General features: G+C 49.4%; 1 protein-coding gene across 3 annotated transcripts in view; it reads left to right on the forward strand.

Moving 5' to 3' along the window:
* Positions 1-13,686, forward strand: part of CRMP1 (collapsin response mediator protein 1) — a 68,480-nt gene extending 54,794 nt beyond the window's left edge. For all 3 annotated transcript variants that reach the window (XM_030864335.2, XM_030864336.2, XM_060299150.1), the window contains 3 exons: positions 5,860-6,039; positions 8,706-8,871; positions 12,690-13,686. In XM_030864335.2, coding sequence (XP_030720195.1) covers positions 5,860-6,039; positions 8,706-8,871; positions 12,690-12,781 — 438 coding nt within the window. In that variant the 3' untranslated portion in view covers positions 12,782-13,686. The remainder of the gene's footprint in view (positions 1-5,859; positions 6,040-8,705; positions 8,872-12,689) is intronic.
* Positions 13,687-18,063: the final 4,377 nt, after the last annotated feature.

Consider the following 18,063-nt stretch of genomic DNA (forward strand, 5'->3'; position numbering starts at 1 on the left):
GGCAGAGCATGTGCACACAGCATCAGTCTGCGATGGGAGTCCTTACCCCCCTCGGCTGCCATTCCCCAGCCCAGTGGTCGCTTGCTGGTGAGGGGCGAGACCACGTGCATGGGGACAGAACACCAGGCACAAGGAAGCCTCAAGAGAAAGTGACAAGGACCACTTGTAGCAGCTCATGAGTGTGGCCCCCAGGTCCCCCTCGGCCACAAGACCCATGGCCTGGGGACAGAGAGGTCTGTCCAGCTTATCAACCAGTGGTCATTCTTAACATAACCAGAGTTCCCTGATGACAGGCTGGCTTCCCTCACCCCCCTCCCTGGGGACAGGTCAGGAGGAAATGAGCCTGAGGTAGCCTCCCCTGGAGAAAGGTGTATGCTGTTCTCCACACTCACCGCCCAGCAGACACACGACTCCGTTTTAATTACTATGGACGCGGTGATGTGCACAGACCAGGTGGGCTCTGGGAAGGCAGGAGAGGCACGCTGCCCCCCAGTGGTGTCAGCTCACAAGGCCGTTGTGGTCCAGGGAAGAAGAGGACACTGGGTCAAGGAGCAGGGGTTCCAATTGTTATCAAATTCCAAATATTATCAAATATTATCTTGTAGTTACTCTGTGCTTACATTTTCCATACATCATCTCACTTAATACAATAATCTTCTAAGTTAGGTATGTTATTATTTATGAATAAGTAAGAAAATGGACAAAGAGAGGATACGTGTATGAGTCTCCTGGGGCTGCTGTCACAAAGTACCACAAACTGGTGGCTTGAAACAACAGAAATTGACTTTCTCACAGTTCCGGAGGCCTGAAGTCTGAAATCAAGATGTCAGCAGGGCCGGGCTCCCCTGAAGGCTCTTGGAGAGAATCTGTTCCATGCCTTTCTCCTGGCTTTTGGTGCCGTTGGCCATCCTTGGTCTGTAGATGCGTCAGTCCGATCTCTGGCTGTCTCCCTATGTCTTATCATCTTATAAGGACACCAGTCATTGGATTTAGCGCCCACTCTACCCCAGTGTGACCTCATCTTAACTAATTACATCTGCAATGACCCTATTTCCAAATACAGTCACATTCTGAAGTACTGGGGGTGAAGACTTCAACATACCTTTTTGCGGACAATTGAACCCATAATAATAAGTCACAGACCTGAGATTACCCATGTGAGAAGGAATGTTGCAGATTCGTTAAACTTGAAAAGCGTGCCCTCTCTGTCCCAAGCCAGATTTGAATTAATTTCATAATAAGAAGAGGACAATTCAGGATGCCATGAGACCAGTTGGCCACAGCATTTTTTCTGTTCCATTTTCTCTGTTTAAAGCAATGCAATTCACATAGTGCAAGAAACAAATGTTTTTCAGAACATGGATCGAAAAATGCTGTCTTAGAGGTTGCTTTTATTTTTTAAGTTTTTTTTTTTTTTTTCCTTTTGTGGTATGCGGGCCTCTCACTGTTGTGGCCTCTCCCGTTGCGGAGCACAGGCTCCGGATGTGCAGGCTCAGCGGCCATGGCTCACGGGCCCAGCCGCTCCGCGGCATGTGGGATCTTCCCGGACCGGGGCACGAACCCGCGTCCCCTGCATCAGCAGGCGGACTCTCAACCACTGCGCCACCAGGGAAGCCCTATTTTTTCAGTTTAAAAACATTCCTTTTGACAATGAAAATCATTTCTTATATCTTGATCGGTGATTAAAAATTTAAATCTACTTTTCTGTAAAAAGAACACAAGTTTTATTCTTTCATATCTTCGTGGGAAAAGTATTTGCTTCAAAGTATCACCCCATAGGTCACATACATGCTTGTATATCCAGAGACTACCTAGTTTTTTTACAGTCTTTGTTTAGATGTAATTTACGTGACATAAATTTCACCATTTTAAAATGTACAGTGCAGCAGTGTGTTTAGTATATTGAGAAAGTCGTACAATCACCACTACTAATTCCAGAACGTTTTCATCCCCTCAGAAAGAAACCCAGTACCCATCAGCAGTTATTCCCCATTCCTCCTCCCCAGGCCCCTGTCAACCACAAATCTGCTTTCTTTCTGGATTTGTTTATTCAGGACATTTCCTGTAAATGGCATCACACAGTATGTGGCCTTTTGTTTCTGGTTTCTGTTTACCTGGTATCATGTTTTGGAGGCCCCCCCACACTGTAGTAGGTATCAATCCATTCCTTTTTGTGGTTGAGTAGTCTTCCAGTGCTTGGATAAACCACATTAATCCATTGATGGATATAAACATATACCATGCTTATCCACTCATCAGTGTCAGGCTATCTTTTTTTTTTTTTTTTTTTTTTGCCGTACGCGGGCATCTCACTGTTGTGGCCTCTGCGCTCTGGACGCGCAGGCTCAGTGGCCATGGCTCATGGGCCCAGCCGCTCCGCGGCACGTGGGATCTTCCCGGACCGGAGCACGAACCCGTGTCCCCTGCATCGGCAGGCGGACTCTCAACCCCTGTGCCACCAGGGAAGCCCCAGGCTATCTTTTATGGGACACAAAAGACTGAGGAACAGTAGTTGCTTCCTGGGAGAGGTACTGGGGAACTGGGGCTCCAGGATGGGAGACACAACAGTTTTTTAAATCATAGTCTTTTGTATTATTTGAGTTTTTACATTGTTCGTAAGTACCTTTAGGAAATAAAACAATTAGCTTTTATTTATTTTTTTTAACATCTTTATTGGAGTATAATTGCTTTACAATGGTGTGTTAGTTTCTGCTTTATAACAAAGTGAATCAGCTATACATGTACATATATCCCCGTGGGATAGGGAGGGTGGGAGGGAGACACAAGAAACAATTCGCTTTTAAAACTATGTGGTTGTGGGACTTCCCTGGCAGTCCAGTGGTTAGGACTCTGTGCTCTCACTGCCAAGGGCGCGGGTTCGATCCCTGGTAGAACCCTGGTCGGGGAACTGAGATTCCGCAAGCCATGCGGTGTGGACAGAAATAGAAAAATTAAACAAACAACAACAGCCAAAAACTTCAAGTAGTTGTGAAATGTAGAATGTGACATCTGTGGGTAATATAACCTGAGCCTCATAAGAATTCCCCAATTGAGGAATGCCACTGTGGCGTGTAATGTGTCCTTCCTCTAAGAAGACAGCTAACAGACCACGCTGGGCTGAATGAGTTGGGCAGTTGTCTAGTTTTGACTGCGAGGTAAGTGATTTGCTTCTTGCACTGCCTTTCAGTATTTACAATGGACATTTGGACTTCAGCAAAATTGTAAATTACTGCCTAGCGGGGTCACTTCAGGGTGACTCAGGAAGTGCTAGATGAGCAAATGTTAAAACTGAAAACAGATCTTCTGCCTGGGGCCTGGGAGGCAGCGGCCACAAAGAGTCTAAAGCATAGTATTAGCAGCTGTTTGTAAAAAATCAGCATCGAAGCCCTGAGTACGCACCTAAAAACCATCAAAAACAATAAGAGAATCCATCAGCTGATTCCAAATCAATATAAAGAATTGATACCTTTTCTATGAGATAATTAAAGAGCACTTTGAAAAACAGAATGGAAATCAAAACCCTGTTTCTAATAACAATCAGAACTGAAGAGTTCCATAAGCGCAAGTCCTTTTATGCTAAAAACATTCAACAGAGTAAAAATATCAGTTCTTTCTAATTTATAAAGTTGAAGTCATCGCATCAGAAAATGGAATGGAATTGTTTTTTAACTAGAAAAACGGAGTTCCTAGATAGACAATTTGAGAATAGCCAAAACATTTCTAAGAAAACGAAAACTTTAAAGAGAGCGCTAATCATCCCAGTTATTAAAGCATATTATAAAACTACAATGATTGAGGCAGTTTGGTATTAGCAGAAGAGAAAAGAGAGCCAGGCAATAGACCGACCGCATATATGAGAGCTTGGTTTCAACAAAGGAGACTGTTAAAATTACACAGACAGTTATTCAACCAATTGTGTTTGAATACCCCGGCTCATAGGGCTAGGCGGCTGCTGTACTCTTGACCACAAAACTAATTCAAAATGGGTTGAAGATTGAAATAAAGTAAAGTTATAAAAGGACTAGAATAAAACACATTTTTAAAAATGATCATTTTGAAGGGGAGGAGACCTTTCTGAGCAAGACACAAAACCTAGAAAATACAAAGGAGAAGATTGGTCTGTTTGACCACTGACTACATACAAATTAAACCAAGAAAAAAAACCCTCTACATTGCAGCAAATGATAATTAATACTTTATGAGATCAAAAGGCAGAGGACAGACAGGGAAGTTTGGTAATACACAGTATTGGCAATACACAGGACAAACAAAGGGAGAGATTTTTTAACATTAAATATGTCCTTAGAAACCATTAAGGAAAATACCAAGAACCTAATAGAACAGGGTGCAGAAACGCAGTGACAGAAGAAGAAATATACAAAGGGTTTCTATTCATTTAAAAACAGATCCGATCTCAAATACAAATCACTGCAGTGAGATGCTGTTTTTACTTGTGCCAGTGTCTGAGATGCCGGGGTTTAATAGGATGGAGCTGAGGTGGGACTAGCATGCCGACAAACTCATGGAGTTTTGTCGGGAATGGAAATCAGCGCTGCCTTTTTTGGAAGGCAAATCTGTCAAAGTTAAAATCTGTTTACGCTTTGGCCCAAAGTCCACATCTACGAAGATATTCACACGTGCCGGTGTGGACACTCAAGTGTGTTTATTGTGCAAAAGCAGGGCAAAGACCCACATGCTTGTCCTTGAGAATTGGATGAGTAAATGATAGTATGTCCCTGGGGTGGAATCCAGTGCAGCAGTTTAAGAAATATCAAAACATTTTTAACCCACGACATGGGAACATTCGCTGATGGGGAGCATTCTGTGAGGTAAGGAGAAAAAGGTGAAACTGTCCAGAGCGCTCGGAACATGAGAAAGTTACTCACGCACAGAAAATATTTGGGGTTCCAGAAAGGTCACTGTGGGGCAGGCATCTCGGTCTGAGGTCAAAGAGAGACCTGCTTTTTAAAGTTACATATCTTGGGCTTCCCTGGTGGCGCAGTGGTTGAGAGTCCCCCTGCCGATGCAGGGGACACGGGTTCGTGCCCCGGTCCGAGAAGATCCCACATGCCGCGGAGCGGCTGGGCCCGTGAGCCATGGCCGATGAGCCTGCGCATCCGGAGCCTGTGATCCGCAACGGGAGAGGCCACAGCAGTGAGAGGCCTGCGTACCGCAAAAAAAAAAAAAAAATTACATATCTTTTGTACCGTTTGAATTTTTACCGTATTTTTTCCCTACTTTTTGAATAATCAAAGAGTTTGGCTGGTGGTAGTTATATTCACTTTAGGACTAACGAAAGGAATGCATATTTTCTAGGAAATGTTTTGTCTTTCAAATGAGTAAATAAATAAATATGACCTTACCTGGTGCTGGAGGGCATTTCATAGACATGAAATTACGAAATATTCCCCCGCTGCCGACGTCGCTTCAACTGGTCCGATGCCTTCAGAAAACAATTTGGCAGTCTTTCAAAAGCTCATATCCTTTGACCCAGTAATTTAGTTTTAGGAAAAATGAAAGAAAATGTTTTTAAAAGAAGACCCCAAAATATTCAGTTATAGTCAGAGTGGCTTCATTGCCTAACTCCAGGAGCCCCATTCACTTTCACGATGCCCCAGACGATACTAGTTAGATTATATAAAACCACCAGCAACGTAAAAGCCCGACAGTGAGGGGCTGATTATGCAAATGAAAGTGTACAAAGGAACATTACACAGTCCTAAAGGTGTTTTCCAGAAAGAGCAAGCATTGGAAAGTGCCTGTGATAGGATGTGTAGCAGGATCACCATTAGGATGACAGGGCTGATGCGGAGAAAAGCCCCGGAAGCTGGATAAAAGCCCGCGTTTCTTGCCGTGCAGGCTGTGGAGTACAACATCTTCGAAGGCATGGAGTGCCACGGCTCCCCGCTGGTGGTCATCAGCCAGGGCAAGATCGTCTTTGAGGACGGCAGCATCAACGTCAACAAGGGCGCAGGCCGCTTCATCCCGAGGAAGCCCTTCCCCGAGTACCTCTACCAGCGCGTCAGGATCAGGAACAAGGTATGTGGAGCCAGGGTATGTCGTGTGCAGAGCGAGCAAATGTCACAGCTGCACGAGCCCCCCCTTCCTCACGTGTCAGATGAGCTGGGATGTGACCCGCCTGCGTCTCAGGCTGGAGTGAGGACCAGACGAGACCAACGAGGTGCCAGAGATGTGCCAACTGTAAAGGGCTGTGCATGTGGGGCGATGGGAGGAGTCCTGGGAGTACACCAGCCAGGACGCACATCCTGCATCATCCTGGGGGGGGGTCTTCACCACTCCCTCTTTTAGGTGTCATGACCTTCCTTCTGTAGATCAGAACCCTGGCGCTCAAGGCAGTGCAGGACTGCCCAGCATCACACAGCTGGGAGAGCTCTGAAGCCCTTAGTGCCATTTGGTAAAAATAAACCTCCCTAGCCCACTTGAGGGGTGGCAGAACTGCCTCTAGACTCCCTTCGATCTGCCCTCTTTTCTCCTTCTCCTTGCTCCCCTTCCATTCTGCATCCTCCTTCCCCCCTTTTTCTTGAGGAGTCTTAGCATGGACTCAGGAGGTCAAAGGGCATGGAGTAGGCACGGGCTCTGTCCCGTCCCCAGTCCAGTTCAGAGGAGGAAGTTTGCTCATGCTTCAGAAAGACTCCCATCTGTGATCAATCATCTTCCCTAATTAGGGCCCTCCCATCACCATGACAACCTGCTTCCCGCACTAAAACGGCTCATGTCTGCCAGAAAGCCCAGCTTTATTTGTGTATGTGCACGGGTGTATGTGTATATGCATGGGGTGCTCCTGTGTGTATGTGCTCCTGTGCTCGCTTATGTGTCTGTATATGTGTGTGTGTGCATGTGTGCCCACCTGTGTATGGTCCCACTCTTCTTGTGCTTCCAATTTAGATGCAAGAGCCCAGAGGCCTCCTGGCATTCCCAGACTCCCAGGCCAACCATCGCAATGCTCTATGTCTGTTTACTGTCCCTCTCCACGCCTTAAAGTGTAGCATCCCAGGTCAAGGATACCAAATTGCACAGATGTTATGCGTCAGATGGGGAAATGATGGACATGGAGAATTGGCAAGTTAGATCCAAAAGATGGCCAGGGATAGCAATGTGGCCACAGCAGGCTGAGAGACAAAGGGACTCGTGTAAACTCCTGTTTGGGACACCCACCAAGGGGGCAGAAACACACCTTGGCTGGCTTCATTCCCTCTAAATCAGTTTGAACCTGAGGTCTGTGGTTAACAGTCAGCATCTGTGAGACGTGGATGCCTGACCTCGATGCCAAGACGTGATCTGCAGTGGCCAGGCGGACAGGTCCCCTGGCACAGGGCCACCCTCCCCGCATACCTGAGGGCAGAGCACAGAGGCCAGGCCAGGTGGGGGACGGGCCCTGCCCCAGAACCTACGTCTGGCCAAGCTGAGTTCAGAGGTCACTGAAGGGAACTGGGGGGCAGGAACACAGGCCTGGAACCGGCTGGAACCAGGGAAGCCCAGACGCGCAGGAAGCAGGTATTGGGAGGGATGGGGCAGAGACAATGAGGTCCCAGGGCGTCAGGGGAGCAGGGCTCCTGGGGGCGGAGGATGGGTTATCACCAAGCAGTGCTGGGCCCTTGATATTGGTGCTGAAAAAGGACCCCTTTGTTGTAGAGGAGGGAGCCTAGGGCTGGGGTCGGGCGCTGTCACCTGTGCAGGGGAAGAGGGACGTGAAGCTGGGGTCAGGGCACTGTCACTGACTCACAGTGGCCACACTCTGTCTCCCAGGGCCTGGGATGGACGCCCACACTCCCCTGGCCGGCTCTGAGCTCACCAGCAGGCTCCCAGCCTCCCACCGGAGCCCCTGTAGCTTTTGGCTTCTCTGCCTCATGGCTCTCTCTCCCAGGACAACTCTCCACCCACGGGGATGGCGGCCGTGCGCTGTGTCCCGTCCAGGAGGTTTGCCCCCTGCAGTAGCCCTGAGCCAGGTGCCCTCAGAGGCGGCCTTCTCGTTCTCTCTCCCTGTGGTGGGTGTTCTCCCTCTTCTCTCCCTCCTCCTTTGCGGGATCACCTTCCAAACTCCCTGCCCCCAAATCCGCGATGAAGACGACTCCCTGATGCCACCAGTCCCCGATTCAGGGGTCCTTGTCAGGGTGTCAGGGAAGTGTTTTCCTCTTGGAAATAGCTTTGGAGTCCTCCTGCACGAAGCTCTGTATGTGTCTGTGCTTGTGTGTGTATGTATATGTGTGTGTGCATGTGAGTGTGCACTTGCCTTTTTATGAATGTGTGTTGGATTGTATGTGTGTGTGATGTGTGTGTTATATACGTTAGTGTGTATATTAAACACGGTGTGTATGCAGGCATGTATGTGCACGTACATGTATGAATTGTGTGTATGCATGTGATTGTGTACCCTGCATATTAGCGTGTGCAGGCATGTGTGTGCACGCACGTGTGTGAATTGTGTGTATGTGGAGTGTGTGTGGGGTGTGCATGCATATGTATGTGTGTGTGCATGTTTGTGCGCATGCATATATGTGTGCCTGTGCACGTGTGTGAGCGGGTGCCTTGTGTGGTGTGTGCACGAGCACATGTGTGCACGAGCACATGTGTGCATGTTTGTGCATACGTGTGTGTATCCCCGAGGAGACCATGGTCACTCTCCTGCACGCGGGAATGCATACATGCATCTTGTCAATCAGTTGCTCTTCTTGTCCTCTGTTTAGGTTTCTGGGTTGCAGGGGGTTCCCAGGGGCATGTATGACGGTCCTGTGTACGAGGTGCCAGCCACACCCAAATATGCAACCCCTGCTCCTTCTGTCAAATCTTCGCCTTCCAAACACCAGCCTCCACCGATCAGAAACCTCCACCAGTCCAACTTCAGTTTATCAGGTACGAAACTACAGCGGCCAAGGTTCCCCACCCCACAGCGGCTCCCAGAGCCCTGAACTCCTGAGAAATGAATCCACGGCCTCAGGCACTCGATCAGGAGCCGAAGATGGGAGTGTGGGTTCCCCTCCCCTCCCGGGGTTGGGCAGAGAGGGCTGGGGGAGGTCAGAGAGCAGAGAGGGTCCGTGGGAGCAGCACAGAGATACCTGACCCTGATTTATGAAGAGTCTGCCTGAAAATTGGCCTTATGCTCTTCCTTAACACTCTTGGGGACATTTTACACTCTTACCCATGAAGCTAAGCGTGGAGAGGGGAATCAGAGTAGCTGCCTTTGCTGGATGTACGTTCTGGGTCGGGTCTTCAGCCATCCATGGTAGTACAGCACACATTCTCATAACTCATGACTGTTTCATCTTCACAACAGCCCTGTGTGTAGAGTGGTGTTATTCTTAAGCCTCCAAGACATTCAGCGTCAAAATGCCAGGACTTGGTGCTCAGCAAATGTGTGCAGACAAAATCAAAAGTCACGTGCTCCTTCAGACTTTCTGAAGGCTCCTGGGCCATGTGTCTGCAGTGTCATCAGATCACCACACAAGGGCAGGTGTGCACATGTTGGGACATTGCCTTGGAATTTCGAATATTTGAGGTGTTAGCGTGAGTTGTATGCTGTGCTAGGTGCCAGGAATACGGCGATGAATAAGACACAGCTGGGCAGGCTCAGTCTATTCTAGAGGTCAGCAAACTTTTTCTTAAAAGGCCAGGTAGTAAATATTTTAAGCTTTGTGAGCCAAGAGGCAATATCTAAGACCATTTGAAATGGAACCATTTAAAAATGCAAAAAACCATTCTTAGCTCATGGGCTGTAAAAACAGGGCTGAGGGCTTCCCTGGTGGCGCAGTGGTTGAGAGTCCACCTGCCAATGCAGGGGACATGGGTTCGTGACCCGGTCCGGGAAGATCCCACGTGCCGCGGAGCGGCTGGGCCCGTGAGCCATGGCCGCTGAGCCTGCGCGTCCGGAGCCTGTGCTCTGCAACGGGAGAGGCCACAACAGTGAGAGGCCCGCGTACCGCAAAAACAAACAAACAAAAAAAAACAGGGCTGAGTTTTCTCAACGGGCTGACTTCTGGTCCAGCAGGAGTGAAGGACATTTAAACAGAAAAGGCGATGTAGTTGGCAAAAGAGAGAATGAAAGGGGCAGAGAGAAGATGAAATACCAGTTTAAATTGCGGGGGTGACAACCTACCATCCATTCAGGGATTACGCAGTGGGGAGCATGAATCAGAGGGTCCCCCAGTCCAGTCCATCTCACTTTCCCTGAGCCTGTCATGGAAGAGTTTCTCCCACACCGTGTGATCCAGTGTCTAAAAAAAACTAATATTTTTGCACAAGTGGACCCTAAACACAACTGGAATATTTCCTCTGATGCTCAGTCAGCAGAACAGGGATTGGTTGCAATGCTTGGAGAACTGTCTGTGTGTGACAACACAGAACCTCTCAGGGAGTTTGCACACTGGATCTCTGGTCTCATGTTATGCAATTCACGATCGCAATTAAATGCTGAGAGACATTCCCTCCCTTTTAGAACAACAAAAAAACAATGAAATGGAAAGTCTGCAGGAAGTGTCCCCCAACCATCCTTCTCCCTGCTCAGCACCCACTTCTCTCTAAAGCCCCAGCACTGCCTTTGACCAGCCCCTCAGCAGTTTCACAGGTGACTCCATTGGATACCAACTGCACAGACACCTTACAACATCAGGATGGACTTCACAGATGTCCTTTTAATTAATTTATTTATTTATTTATTTATTTTTGGCTGTGTTGGGTCTTTGTTTCTGTGCGTGGGCTTTCTCTAGTTGCGGTGAGCGGGGGCCACTCTTCATCGCGGTGCGCGGGCTTCTCACTGTCGTGGCCTCTCTTGTTGCGGAGCACAAGCTCCAGACGCGCAGGCTCAGTAGTTGTGGCTCACGGGCCCAGTTGCTCCGCAGCATGTGGGATCTTCCCGGACCAGGGCTCGAACGCGTGTCCCCTGCATTAGCAGGCAGATTCTCAACCACTGCACCACCAGGGAAGCCCCACAGATGTCCTTTTAAATATCTGAGTGAGGTTACATCATAAAGACATAGCATGGTTTATTGAAGTGCTGTCCTTTTGTACAACAGGTATTTTAAAAGTACCTGGCATGTAACCAAGCAAGGTACAGATGCTTATGAGGTAGAAAGATATTAAGCACTTGGCCTGATTTCTGGGTCTAGGAAGACACACTGTCTATCAGTGAAACAATGAGAGAAAATCAGTCAGTACTCTAAACCAAATTCGTTGTGGCTTACACAGATCATATAAAGTCAGAGGTAGAAAGACCTCATCTAGTTATTTTTGTCATCATTTTCATTGAAGTCTTAATTGGTAAATCTTTGATTCCTTATGAGGGTCAGCATTTTTCATGTGTTTATTTTAAATTTCCTCTTTGGTGAAATCATTGGGAGTGATGGTGAGAGGGGATAATCCAGTTTCCACCTCCTGGTTCCTGGGAACAAGACATCGAATATCGGGCATTGGTTCAGTACACATATCGTACCCTGGGAGGCAGCGCCTGACCCTAGCGGGCAGCCTAGCAGAGCTCTCAATGTAGACCATCCCAACTTCGTATCAGGCCAGCATCTTCCGATCAATGAGGTTCACGGTGAATCCAGTGAATCCTGTTGTCGTGTGCTCATCGTTACACCTGCTTTGCCATAAAATTGATCCTGTGGTTTGAGGCAGTAGAGTACACAATACTGTGGATAGGAGTCGGCTTTTATTTTACAGGAAAGGAAATGAGGCCGGGAGAGGGGAGTGTCTGATTCCAAATTACCCAAATTCCAGGCACCCTTTGTGCTGGAAGTGAAGTCTCCCGACTGGACCCCTCTCCACAACATCCCTCCTTCCCAGCATTATCCGTCATTCAGTCTTCATTTAATACATATTCACTGAGCGCCAGGCACTGAGCTTAGTGCTCCAATTTTAAATCTTTCTTTAACTGCAAGAGAATGCGTGAGGTTGGCGTGGATGGCTGGCTTTGCAGATTTAAAACAAAAAAGGCCGCCCCCCACCCCCGCCCATGCAGACCTGCCCACTGCAAACAGGGTGGGTAAACCCAGCTCCAAGTGTTCACACACAGCATGCACGCATGCACACACATGCACAGATACACACATGCATGCACGCAATATACAAATGCACATACGTGTGCTCCCGCGCATAGCGCATAAAACACCCTGGGAACAATGGACACTGCCAAGTGTTGTTGTGAGTGTGTGGTAGGAGCTGGGGCTTTGGGGACAAACCAGTGGGGCTACGATTCTGGCTTCCCTGCCCTCTAGTGGTGCCCCCTACAATGCGTGACCCGGGCCTCAAATTCCTCATCTGTAAACTGGGGCTAAAACAACACTCCCTTCATAGGGTTGCTGTGAGCCCTGAATTCGACAGCATATGTTAAAGCACCAAGTCTGTGTCTGCACGCAGTAGGCACTCAGTGTTTGCCCACTTGTCTCAAGAACATGAAGCCAGACAAGAAGGAGCACAGCGTGGTCAGGGCTGCAGGAGGGTGGCCCCGGGGCCTGGGGGGCATAGAAGAGGGAGCAACGGACCCCGTGGAGGTCAGGGAGCCTTCCCAGAGGTCAGCCTGGACTGAAGGATGGTGAGGAAGGAAGGCGTGTTGAGACGAGGGCTCGGCGTCCCAGAGGCTGGGGGACGTGACATGAGAGGGCACCCAGCCCGCAGGAGCAGCACATGGAGCTGGTGTCAGCAGATCTCGCTGGAGTGACTGGCTCTGTCTCTTCCAGGTGCCCAGATAGATGACAACAACCCCCGGCGCACCGGCCACCGCATCGTGGCGCCCCCTGGTGGCCGCTCCAACATCACCAGCCTCGGGTGAAGGCAACTCGTGGATGAGCAAGCGTGAAGGATTCTGGGAAGGATGTCCATCCCTTGCCCTGTCAGTGTTTGGAAACCCACAGTATCGTTTGGTACTGATGGGGGGAAAATGGAATGATGTTCTTTCCTTTTTGGTTTAGGAAGAAGTGGTACTAGTGTGGTGTGTTTGCTTGGAAATCCCTTGCCCACAGTCGTGTGTTCATCTGAGTCCACCTCAGAGCATGGTGTCTCCAGGCCCCTCCTTAGTGAACACAGGTTCCAGCCTCGTCTTGTACTGTCCCTCCCACTTCTGACGCCACGGGCTCCACGATTCTCTGAGTGGTTCCCTTGCACCCCTGTAGCTGTTCTAGGATAGTTGATGCATGTTACTAAGTTATGTCTGCGAGTCTGTGAGTGCGTCCGACAGAATACAACCGAGGCCCTACATAGACACAAAGCCCAGACCTCAAGCCCTCGGGGGCAGCTCCAAAACTCACAGCAGGAAGATGTGTCCTCATCGTCCCCTCCCCCAGGTCTACACGAGAAGGAAGCCCGCCCCACCGCCAGAGAAGCATCACTCTCGTCCTGTGTCAGGAACCCTGGTCTCCGTGGCACCTGTAACTCGCCATGACGTCTTTCCGGTCTGTGTGTGTCCTTCCATCCCGCTCCAGACTGCAGGCCTAGCCAGGTTCACACTCAGAAAGGGGTCTCCCACCCTCATTCAGGGCTGACCACGGTGTGGCCACAGCTGCTCCCGGCGCCCATGTCCTGGTCCCTCCCAGGTGGATGACGAGGCCGTCAGATTTTTTAAGTTTTGTACATAGTTTTCCTTTGTAATCACCCTCATTTTTACTTAACAACTGACTTATTGTGACTCTTATTTCTGAATTCAAAGCTTGTGAAAAAATAAAGAAAATAAATGGCCCACTCCCTGACTGGGGTGTTTGCATTTAAGTGATGGCTGCTTAGATGCTCATGCTTTGTGCTCCCCTTTGTAGTAACGGGACAGCGGTGCTTGGCTTCCGCAGGACCGGCTCTTGTTAGGTAGCCGGGGGAGCGGAGGAGGGAGAAGAGGGAGCCAGTCATGATTTGGGGAGTGTTAGGTCATGAGAACAAGGATGAGAAGCGGAGGACGATGGCTGGCCAAGGGCTTCTGTGAAATAGGTTGAAATCACATCATGTCCCTTCCCTCCTGCCCAGCCTTTCCTTGGTGTGCTGTCTCTTCCTGTGTGTTATGTGGGTCAGACTGCCTCAGATTCGAAGTGCCCAGCTCCTGAGCTTCACATTTCTGACCTCCAGTCCCACGGGAGGTATACATTCTAAGGAGGAGTAAAACCTCAAAGTTGTTTGTCTTGATTACCAGTTAGTAGTGATGGTGATGCTGCTGATGCTGATGCTGATGCTGATGGTGATGATGATGCTGATGATGCTGATGCTGTTGGTGATGGTGGTGATGATGCTGATGGTGATGTCACGTGATGCTGCTGCTGGTGATGATGGTGATGCTGATGCTGATGGTGGTGATGATGCTGATGGTGATGTCATGTGATGATGGTGATGGTGATGATGATGCTGATGATGCTGATGCTGTTGGTGATGGTGGTGATGATGCTGATGGTGCTGTCACGTGATGATGCTACTGGTGATGATGGTGATGCTGATGCTGATGGTGGTGATGATGCTGATGGTGATGTCACGTGATGATGCTGCTGGTGATGATGGTGATGCTGATGCTGATGGTGGTGATGATGCTGATGATGATGTCACGTGATGATGCTGCTGGTGATGATGGTGATGCTGATGCTGATGGTGGTGATGATGCTGATGGTGATGTCACGTGATGATGGTGATGATGGTGATGGTGATGATGGTGATGGTGGTGGTGGTCGTGGTGATAATGATGGCGGCATTATCTGTACAGCACATGCTACATGTCAGGTGCTCTGTAAGGTAGGCACTATTATTAACAGCATTTACAGATGAGTCCTAGAGAGGTCAATAATTCATCTAAGATCACACAGGAAGTGGCACAGCCAATATTTAAATCCGGGACCCACATGTCCAAAGCTCCTTGCTTCTAACTGCTAAGCTTCGTCATTTGAGGCGGGATGGCTTTGGATGGGTATACGTCTACTTTATGCTTCTAGTGTCTTCTCCCCCCACCCTCACTGGGTTAGGATACTTTAAGGTCCAGAGAGGTGGTGGCTTAGGGTCAGTTACGGATTTTCTTGAAACAAAGCTAAATACTAAGAAAGATCAAGAATGGAGGGTAATGACTTGATATTTGGCCTTGGCCCATTGGGACTACTGGAGGACATCGCAGAAACTTCCAGAAGAGTAAAGTTGGCAACAATAAGTTACCCACCCTGCTCTCTGGAAGGCACTTCCTCTCTCCCGCATCACTCCCCCAGCCTATCAGGGAGCAGAAGCTGAAGTGGAAGCAGCCTTAACATCCTCCCTCTAGGACCGACTCTGATGGGGCCTTTGCCCGGCTGCCAAGTCACCGGACCACTGCCCAGTCAGCACCACCTGCTGAGGTTGCCAGCACCCCTGTCCTACATTAGCTTCCCAAGAGGCACAGGCACGGGGTCCTGGCAGCTGCAAGACAGACAAGCCTTAATTCTAGGAGGCTGAGCTGCAGCATTCCTTTTTTTTTTTTTTTTTTTTGTGGTACGCGGGCCTCTCACTGTTGTGGCCTCTCCCATTGCAGAGCACAGGCTCCGGACGCGCAGGCTCAGCGGCCATGGCTCACGGGCCTAGCCGCTCCGCGGCATGTGGGATCTTCCCGGACCGGGGCACGAACCCGTGTCCCCTGGCATCGGCAGGCGGACTCTCAACCACTGCGCCACCAGGGAAGCCCTGCAGCATTCCTTTTAAGTAACGTTCTTTTCATTCATCTCTTGAAATGGTAGGAGGAGGTGGGGAACTTTAGGGGAAGGCTATCTATTCTCCTGTTCATTCATCTGCACCCTTACTTCCCCTTTGCAGAGAGCATAGCACAGTCACAGTTCCCAGGAATTAGCATGTGGAAGTCTTGGGGAGGGGGCACTGTTCTGCTACCACAATAGTCTTCTGAGTTTCCTTCTAGAAGTTTCATCTTTCACATTTAGATCTATGACCCATCTCTCATTAATCTTTGTACACAGTGTAAAACAGGGCTCAAGGCTTGCTTTTTTTCCATATAGAATCCAATCGACCCAGTGCCATTTATTGAAAAGACCATCCTTTCCCTCATTCAGCTGCAGCAGAGCCTTGGTTGTAGACCAGGGTGACCATAGTGCATGGGCTTCTAACCCAGTGGTCCTGAGGTACACTGCTAAATAAACACTGGACACTGAGCTTGTCTGGGCTGGGGTGGGACCCCCAGTTTGTAGTGTCTGCTAACTTCTATGGTGCCAATACTCTCACTGTAGCCAATTTCAAGCCACCAACGTGAAGCCAGTGAGCTTTCAATCCACGCAATGTAGGTCGGGTCTGGTGTCCCAGTAAATGCCAGTACATTTGGTGTCATTGGCTTCAAGTTTTCCTTCAGTGACGTCAATTCATGGAGCAAGAGAGCAAGAGAATTCCCGAACAAAAAGGGCTTCTACTAAAATGAAATTTCCCTCCTCCCTCCTTCCCTACATTTTTCCTTCCACCAGTGTACGAGGAGTGCCTATGTAGTACTAGGCATTGTCCTAGTAGGGGAAAGCAATGGGTATATATTCCAGGGGGAAGGTCAGATATTAACCAAATTATTACCCAAAGCATCTAATTATACACCATGCTAAATGCTATAAAGGAAGCATTTTGCAGGGAGTAGAGAATGCTCATCTCCCACTCTTCATGTCCCCCAGAGAGAGGCGTCCGCTCTCCGGGGGAGAAATGTGGAGGCTCTCCTGGCCTCTGTCTCACTCATTCTTCCCCAGCAGAGGGAAACCACCTTATTTTTCAGAACTGAGAGTGCTATGTAGCTCCCTTCCTCCCTCCACGGAGATGACCGGCCTCAGGACACACTTCCTTGGATGCAAATTTACCATGAAGTTAGTGATGCTCGTCAGCTGACACCGGGAGGCCATGGGCGTACCTGGGATCTGGGTTAGGGCAGACTGAGTTGGGTTCAGTGGGCATGGGCACGTGTCAAGTGGACGTAATTCCAGTCAGCCCGGGCACAAATGGCCACCCCCTGTGCCAACTCCCCTGCATCGTGACACAGAGCGCAGGCCAGGGGACACGACGCAAATTCATCCCGTGGCACCTGGCACCAGAAGTGCGCCCAGACCGGAAGTGCGCCCAGACCGGAAGTGTGCCCAGCAACGAGGAGAGGGAGCACCGAGGCAAGTGTGCAGAGCCAGAAACCGGTCCATGGAAATCTAGCCATCCGATGCACACAACAGTGAGTGGAGAAATGTTAGAACGAAGTATTACAGAAGTGGGTTAGGCAATTCATTGACTTAAAAAATTATATTTTTGTATTTGTGATTTTGTGGAATTCATCAGGTTCTAAAAATATTTGTTCTGCTCTCCTCTCTCATTCTAAACATATATTCTCTTTTATACCTTTTGTAACTTTATTGGCTTTTTATGAAACTCTCCTTGCCCAAATGTACAAGTTCCAGACACCCTCCCATCCTCCCACCCCACCCTAACCCCCCCCACCAAATCTGGGCCCCCTCGCCACTCCTCTCGATGTGTTTTGGGGGTGTCCCCATGGTAGAAGCCTGTGACTGGGGCGACGTCTATGTCTGTGTTGGGGGTGGGCAAGTTTAGTTCAGGGGTAAGTATGAGCAGGCTCTTTGTGGACACAGAGTCCCCCAGTTTGGCCTCATCAGTTATAGAGCTGATATGCAGATCTCTGGCTGCTCTGCCTCTATCTCAACCGGTTCCAAACTTGGATGAGAAATAAAGGAATGTATCTACCATCCCCTCCCCCATCCCAGCAACAAAATATACAGACAGTTTTGTTTTTTGTTTTTTTTTTTGCGGTACGCAGGCCTCTAACTGTTGTGGCCTCTCCCGTTGTGGAGCACAGGCTCCGGATGCGCAGGCTCAGCGGCCATGGCTCACGGGCCTAGCCGCTCCGCGGCATGTGGGATCTTCCCGGACTGGGGCACCAACCCGTTTTCCCTGCATCGGCAGGTGGATTCTCAACCACTGCGCCACCAGGGAAGCCCTATACAGACAGTTTTTTTTTTTTTTTTTTTTTGCTGTATGCAGGCCTCTCACTGTTGTGGCCTCTCCCGTTGTGGAGCACAGGCTCCGGACGCGCAGGCTCAGCGGCCATGGCTCACGGGCCCAGCCGCTCCGCGGCATGTGGGATCTTCC

The sequence above is a fragment of the Globicephala melas genome, chromosome 5 (genome assembly GCF_963455315.2).
Source record: "Globicephala melas chromosome 5, mGloMel1.2, whole genome shotgun sequence".
In the NCBI taxonomy this organism is placed as follows: Eukaryota; Metazoa; Chordata; class Mammalia; order Artiodactyla; family Delphinidae; genus Globicephala; species Globicephala melas.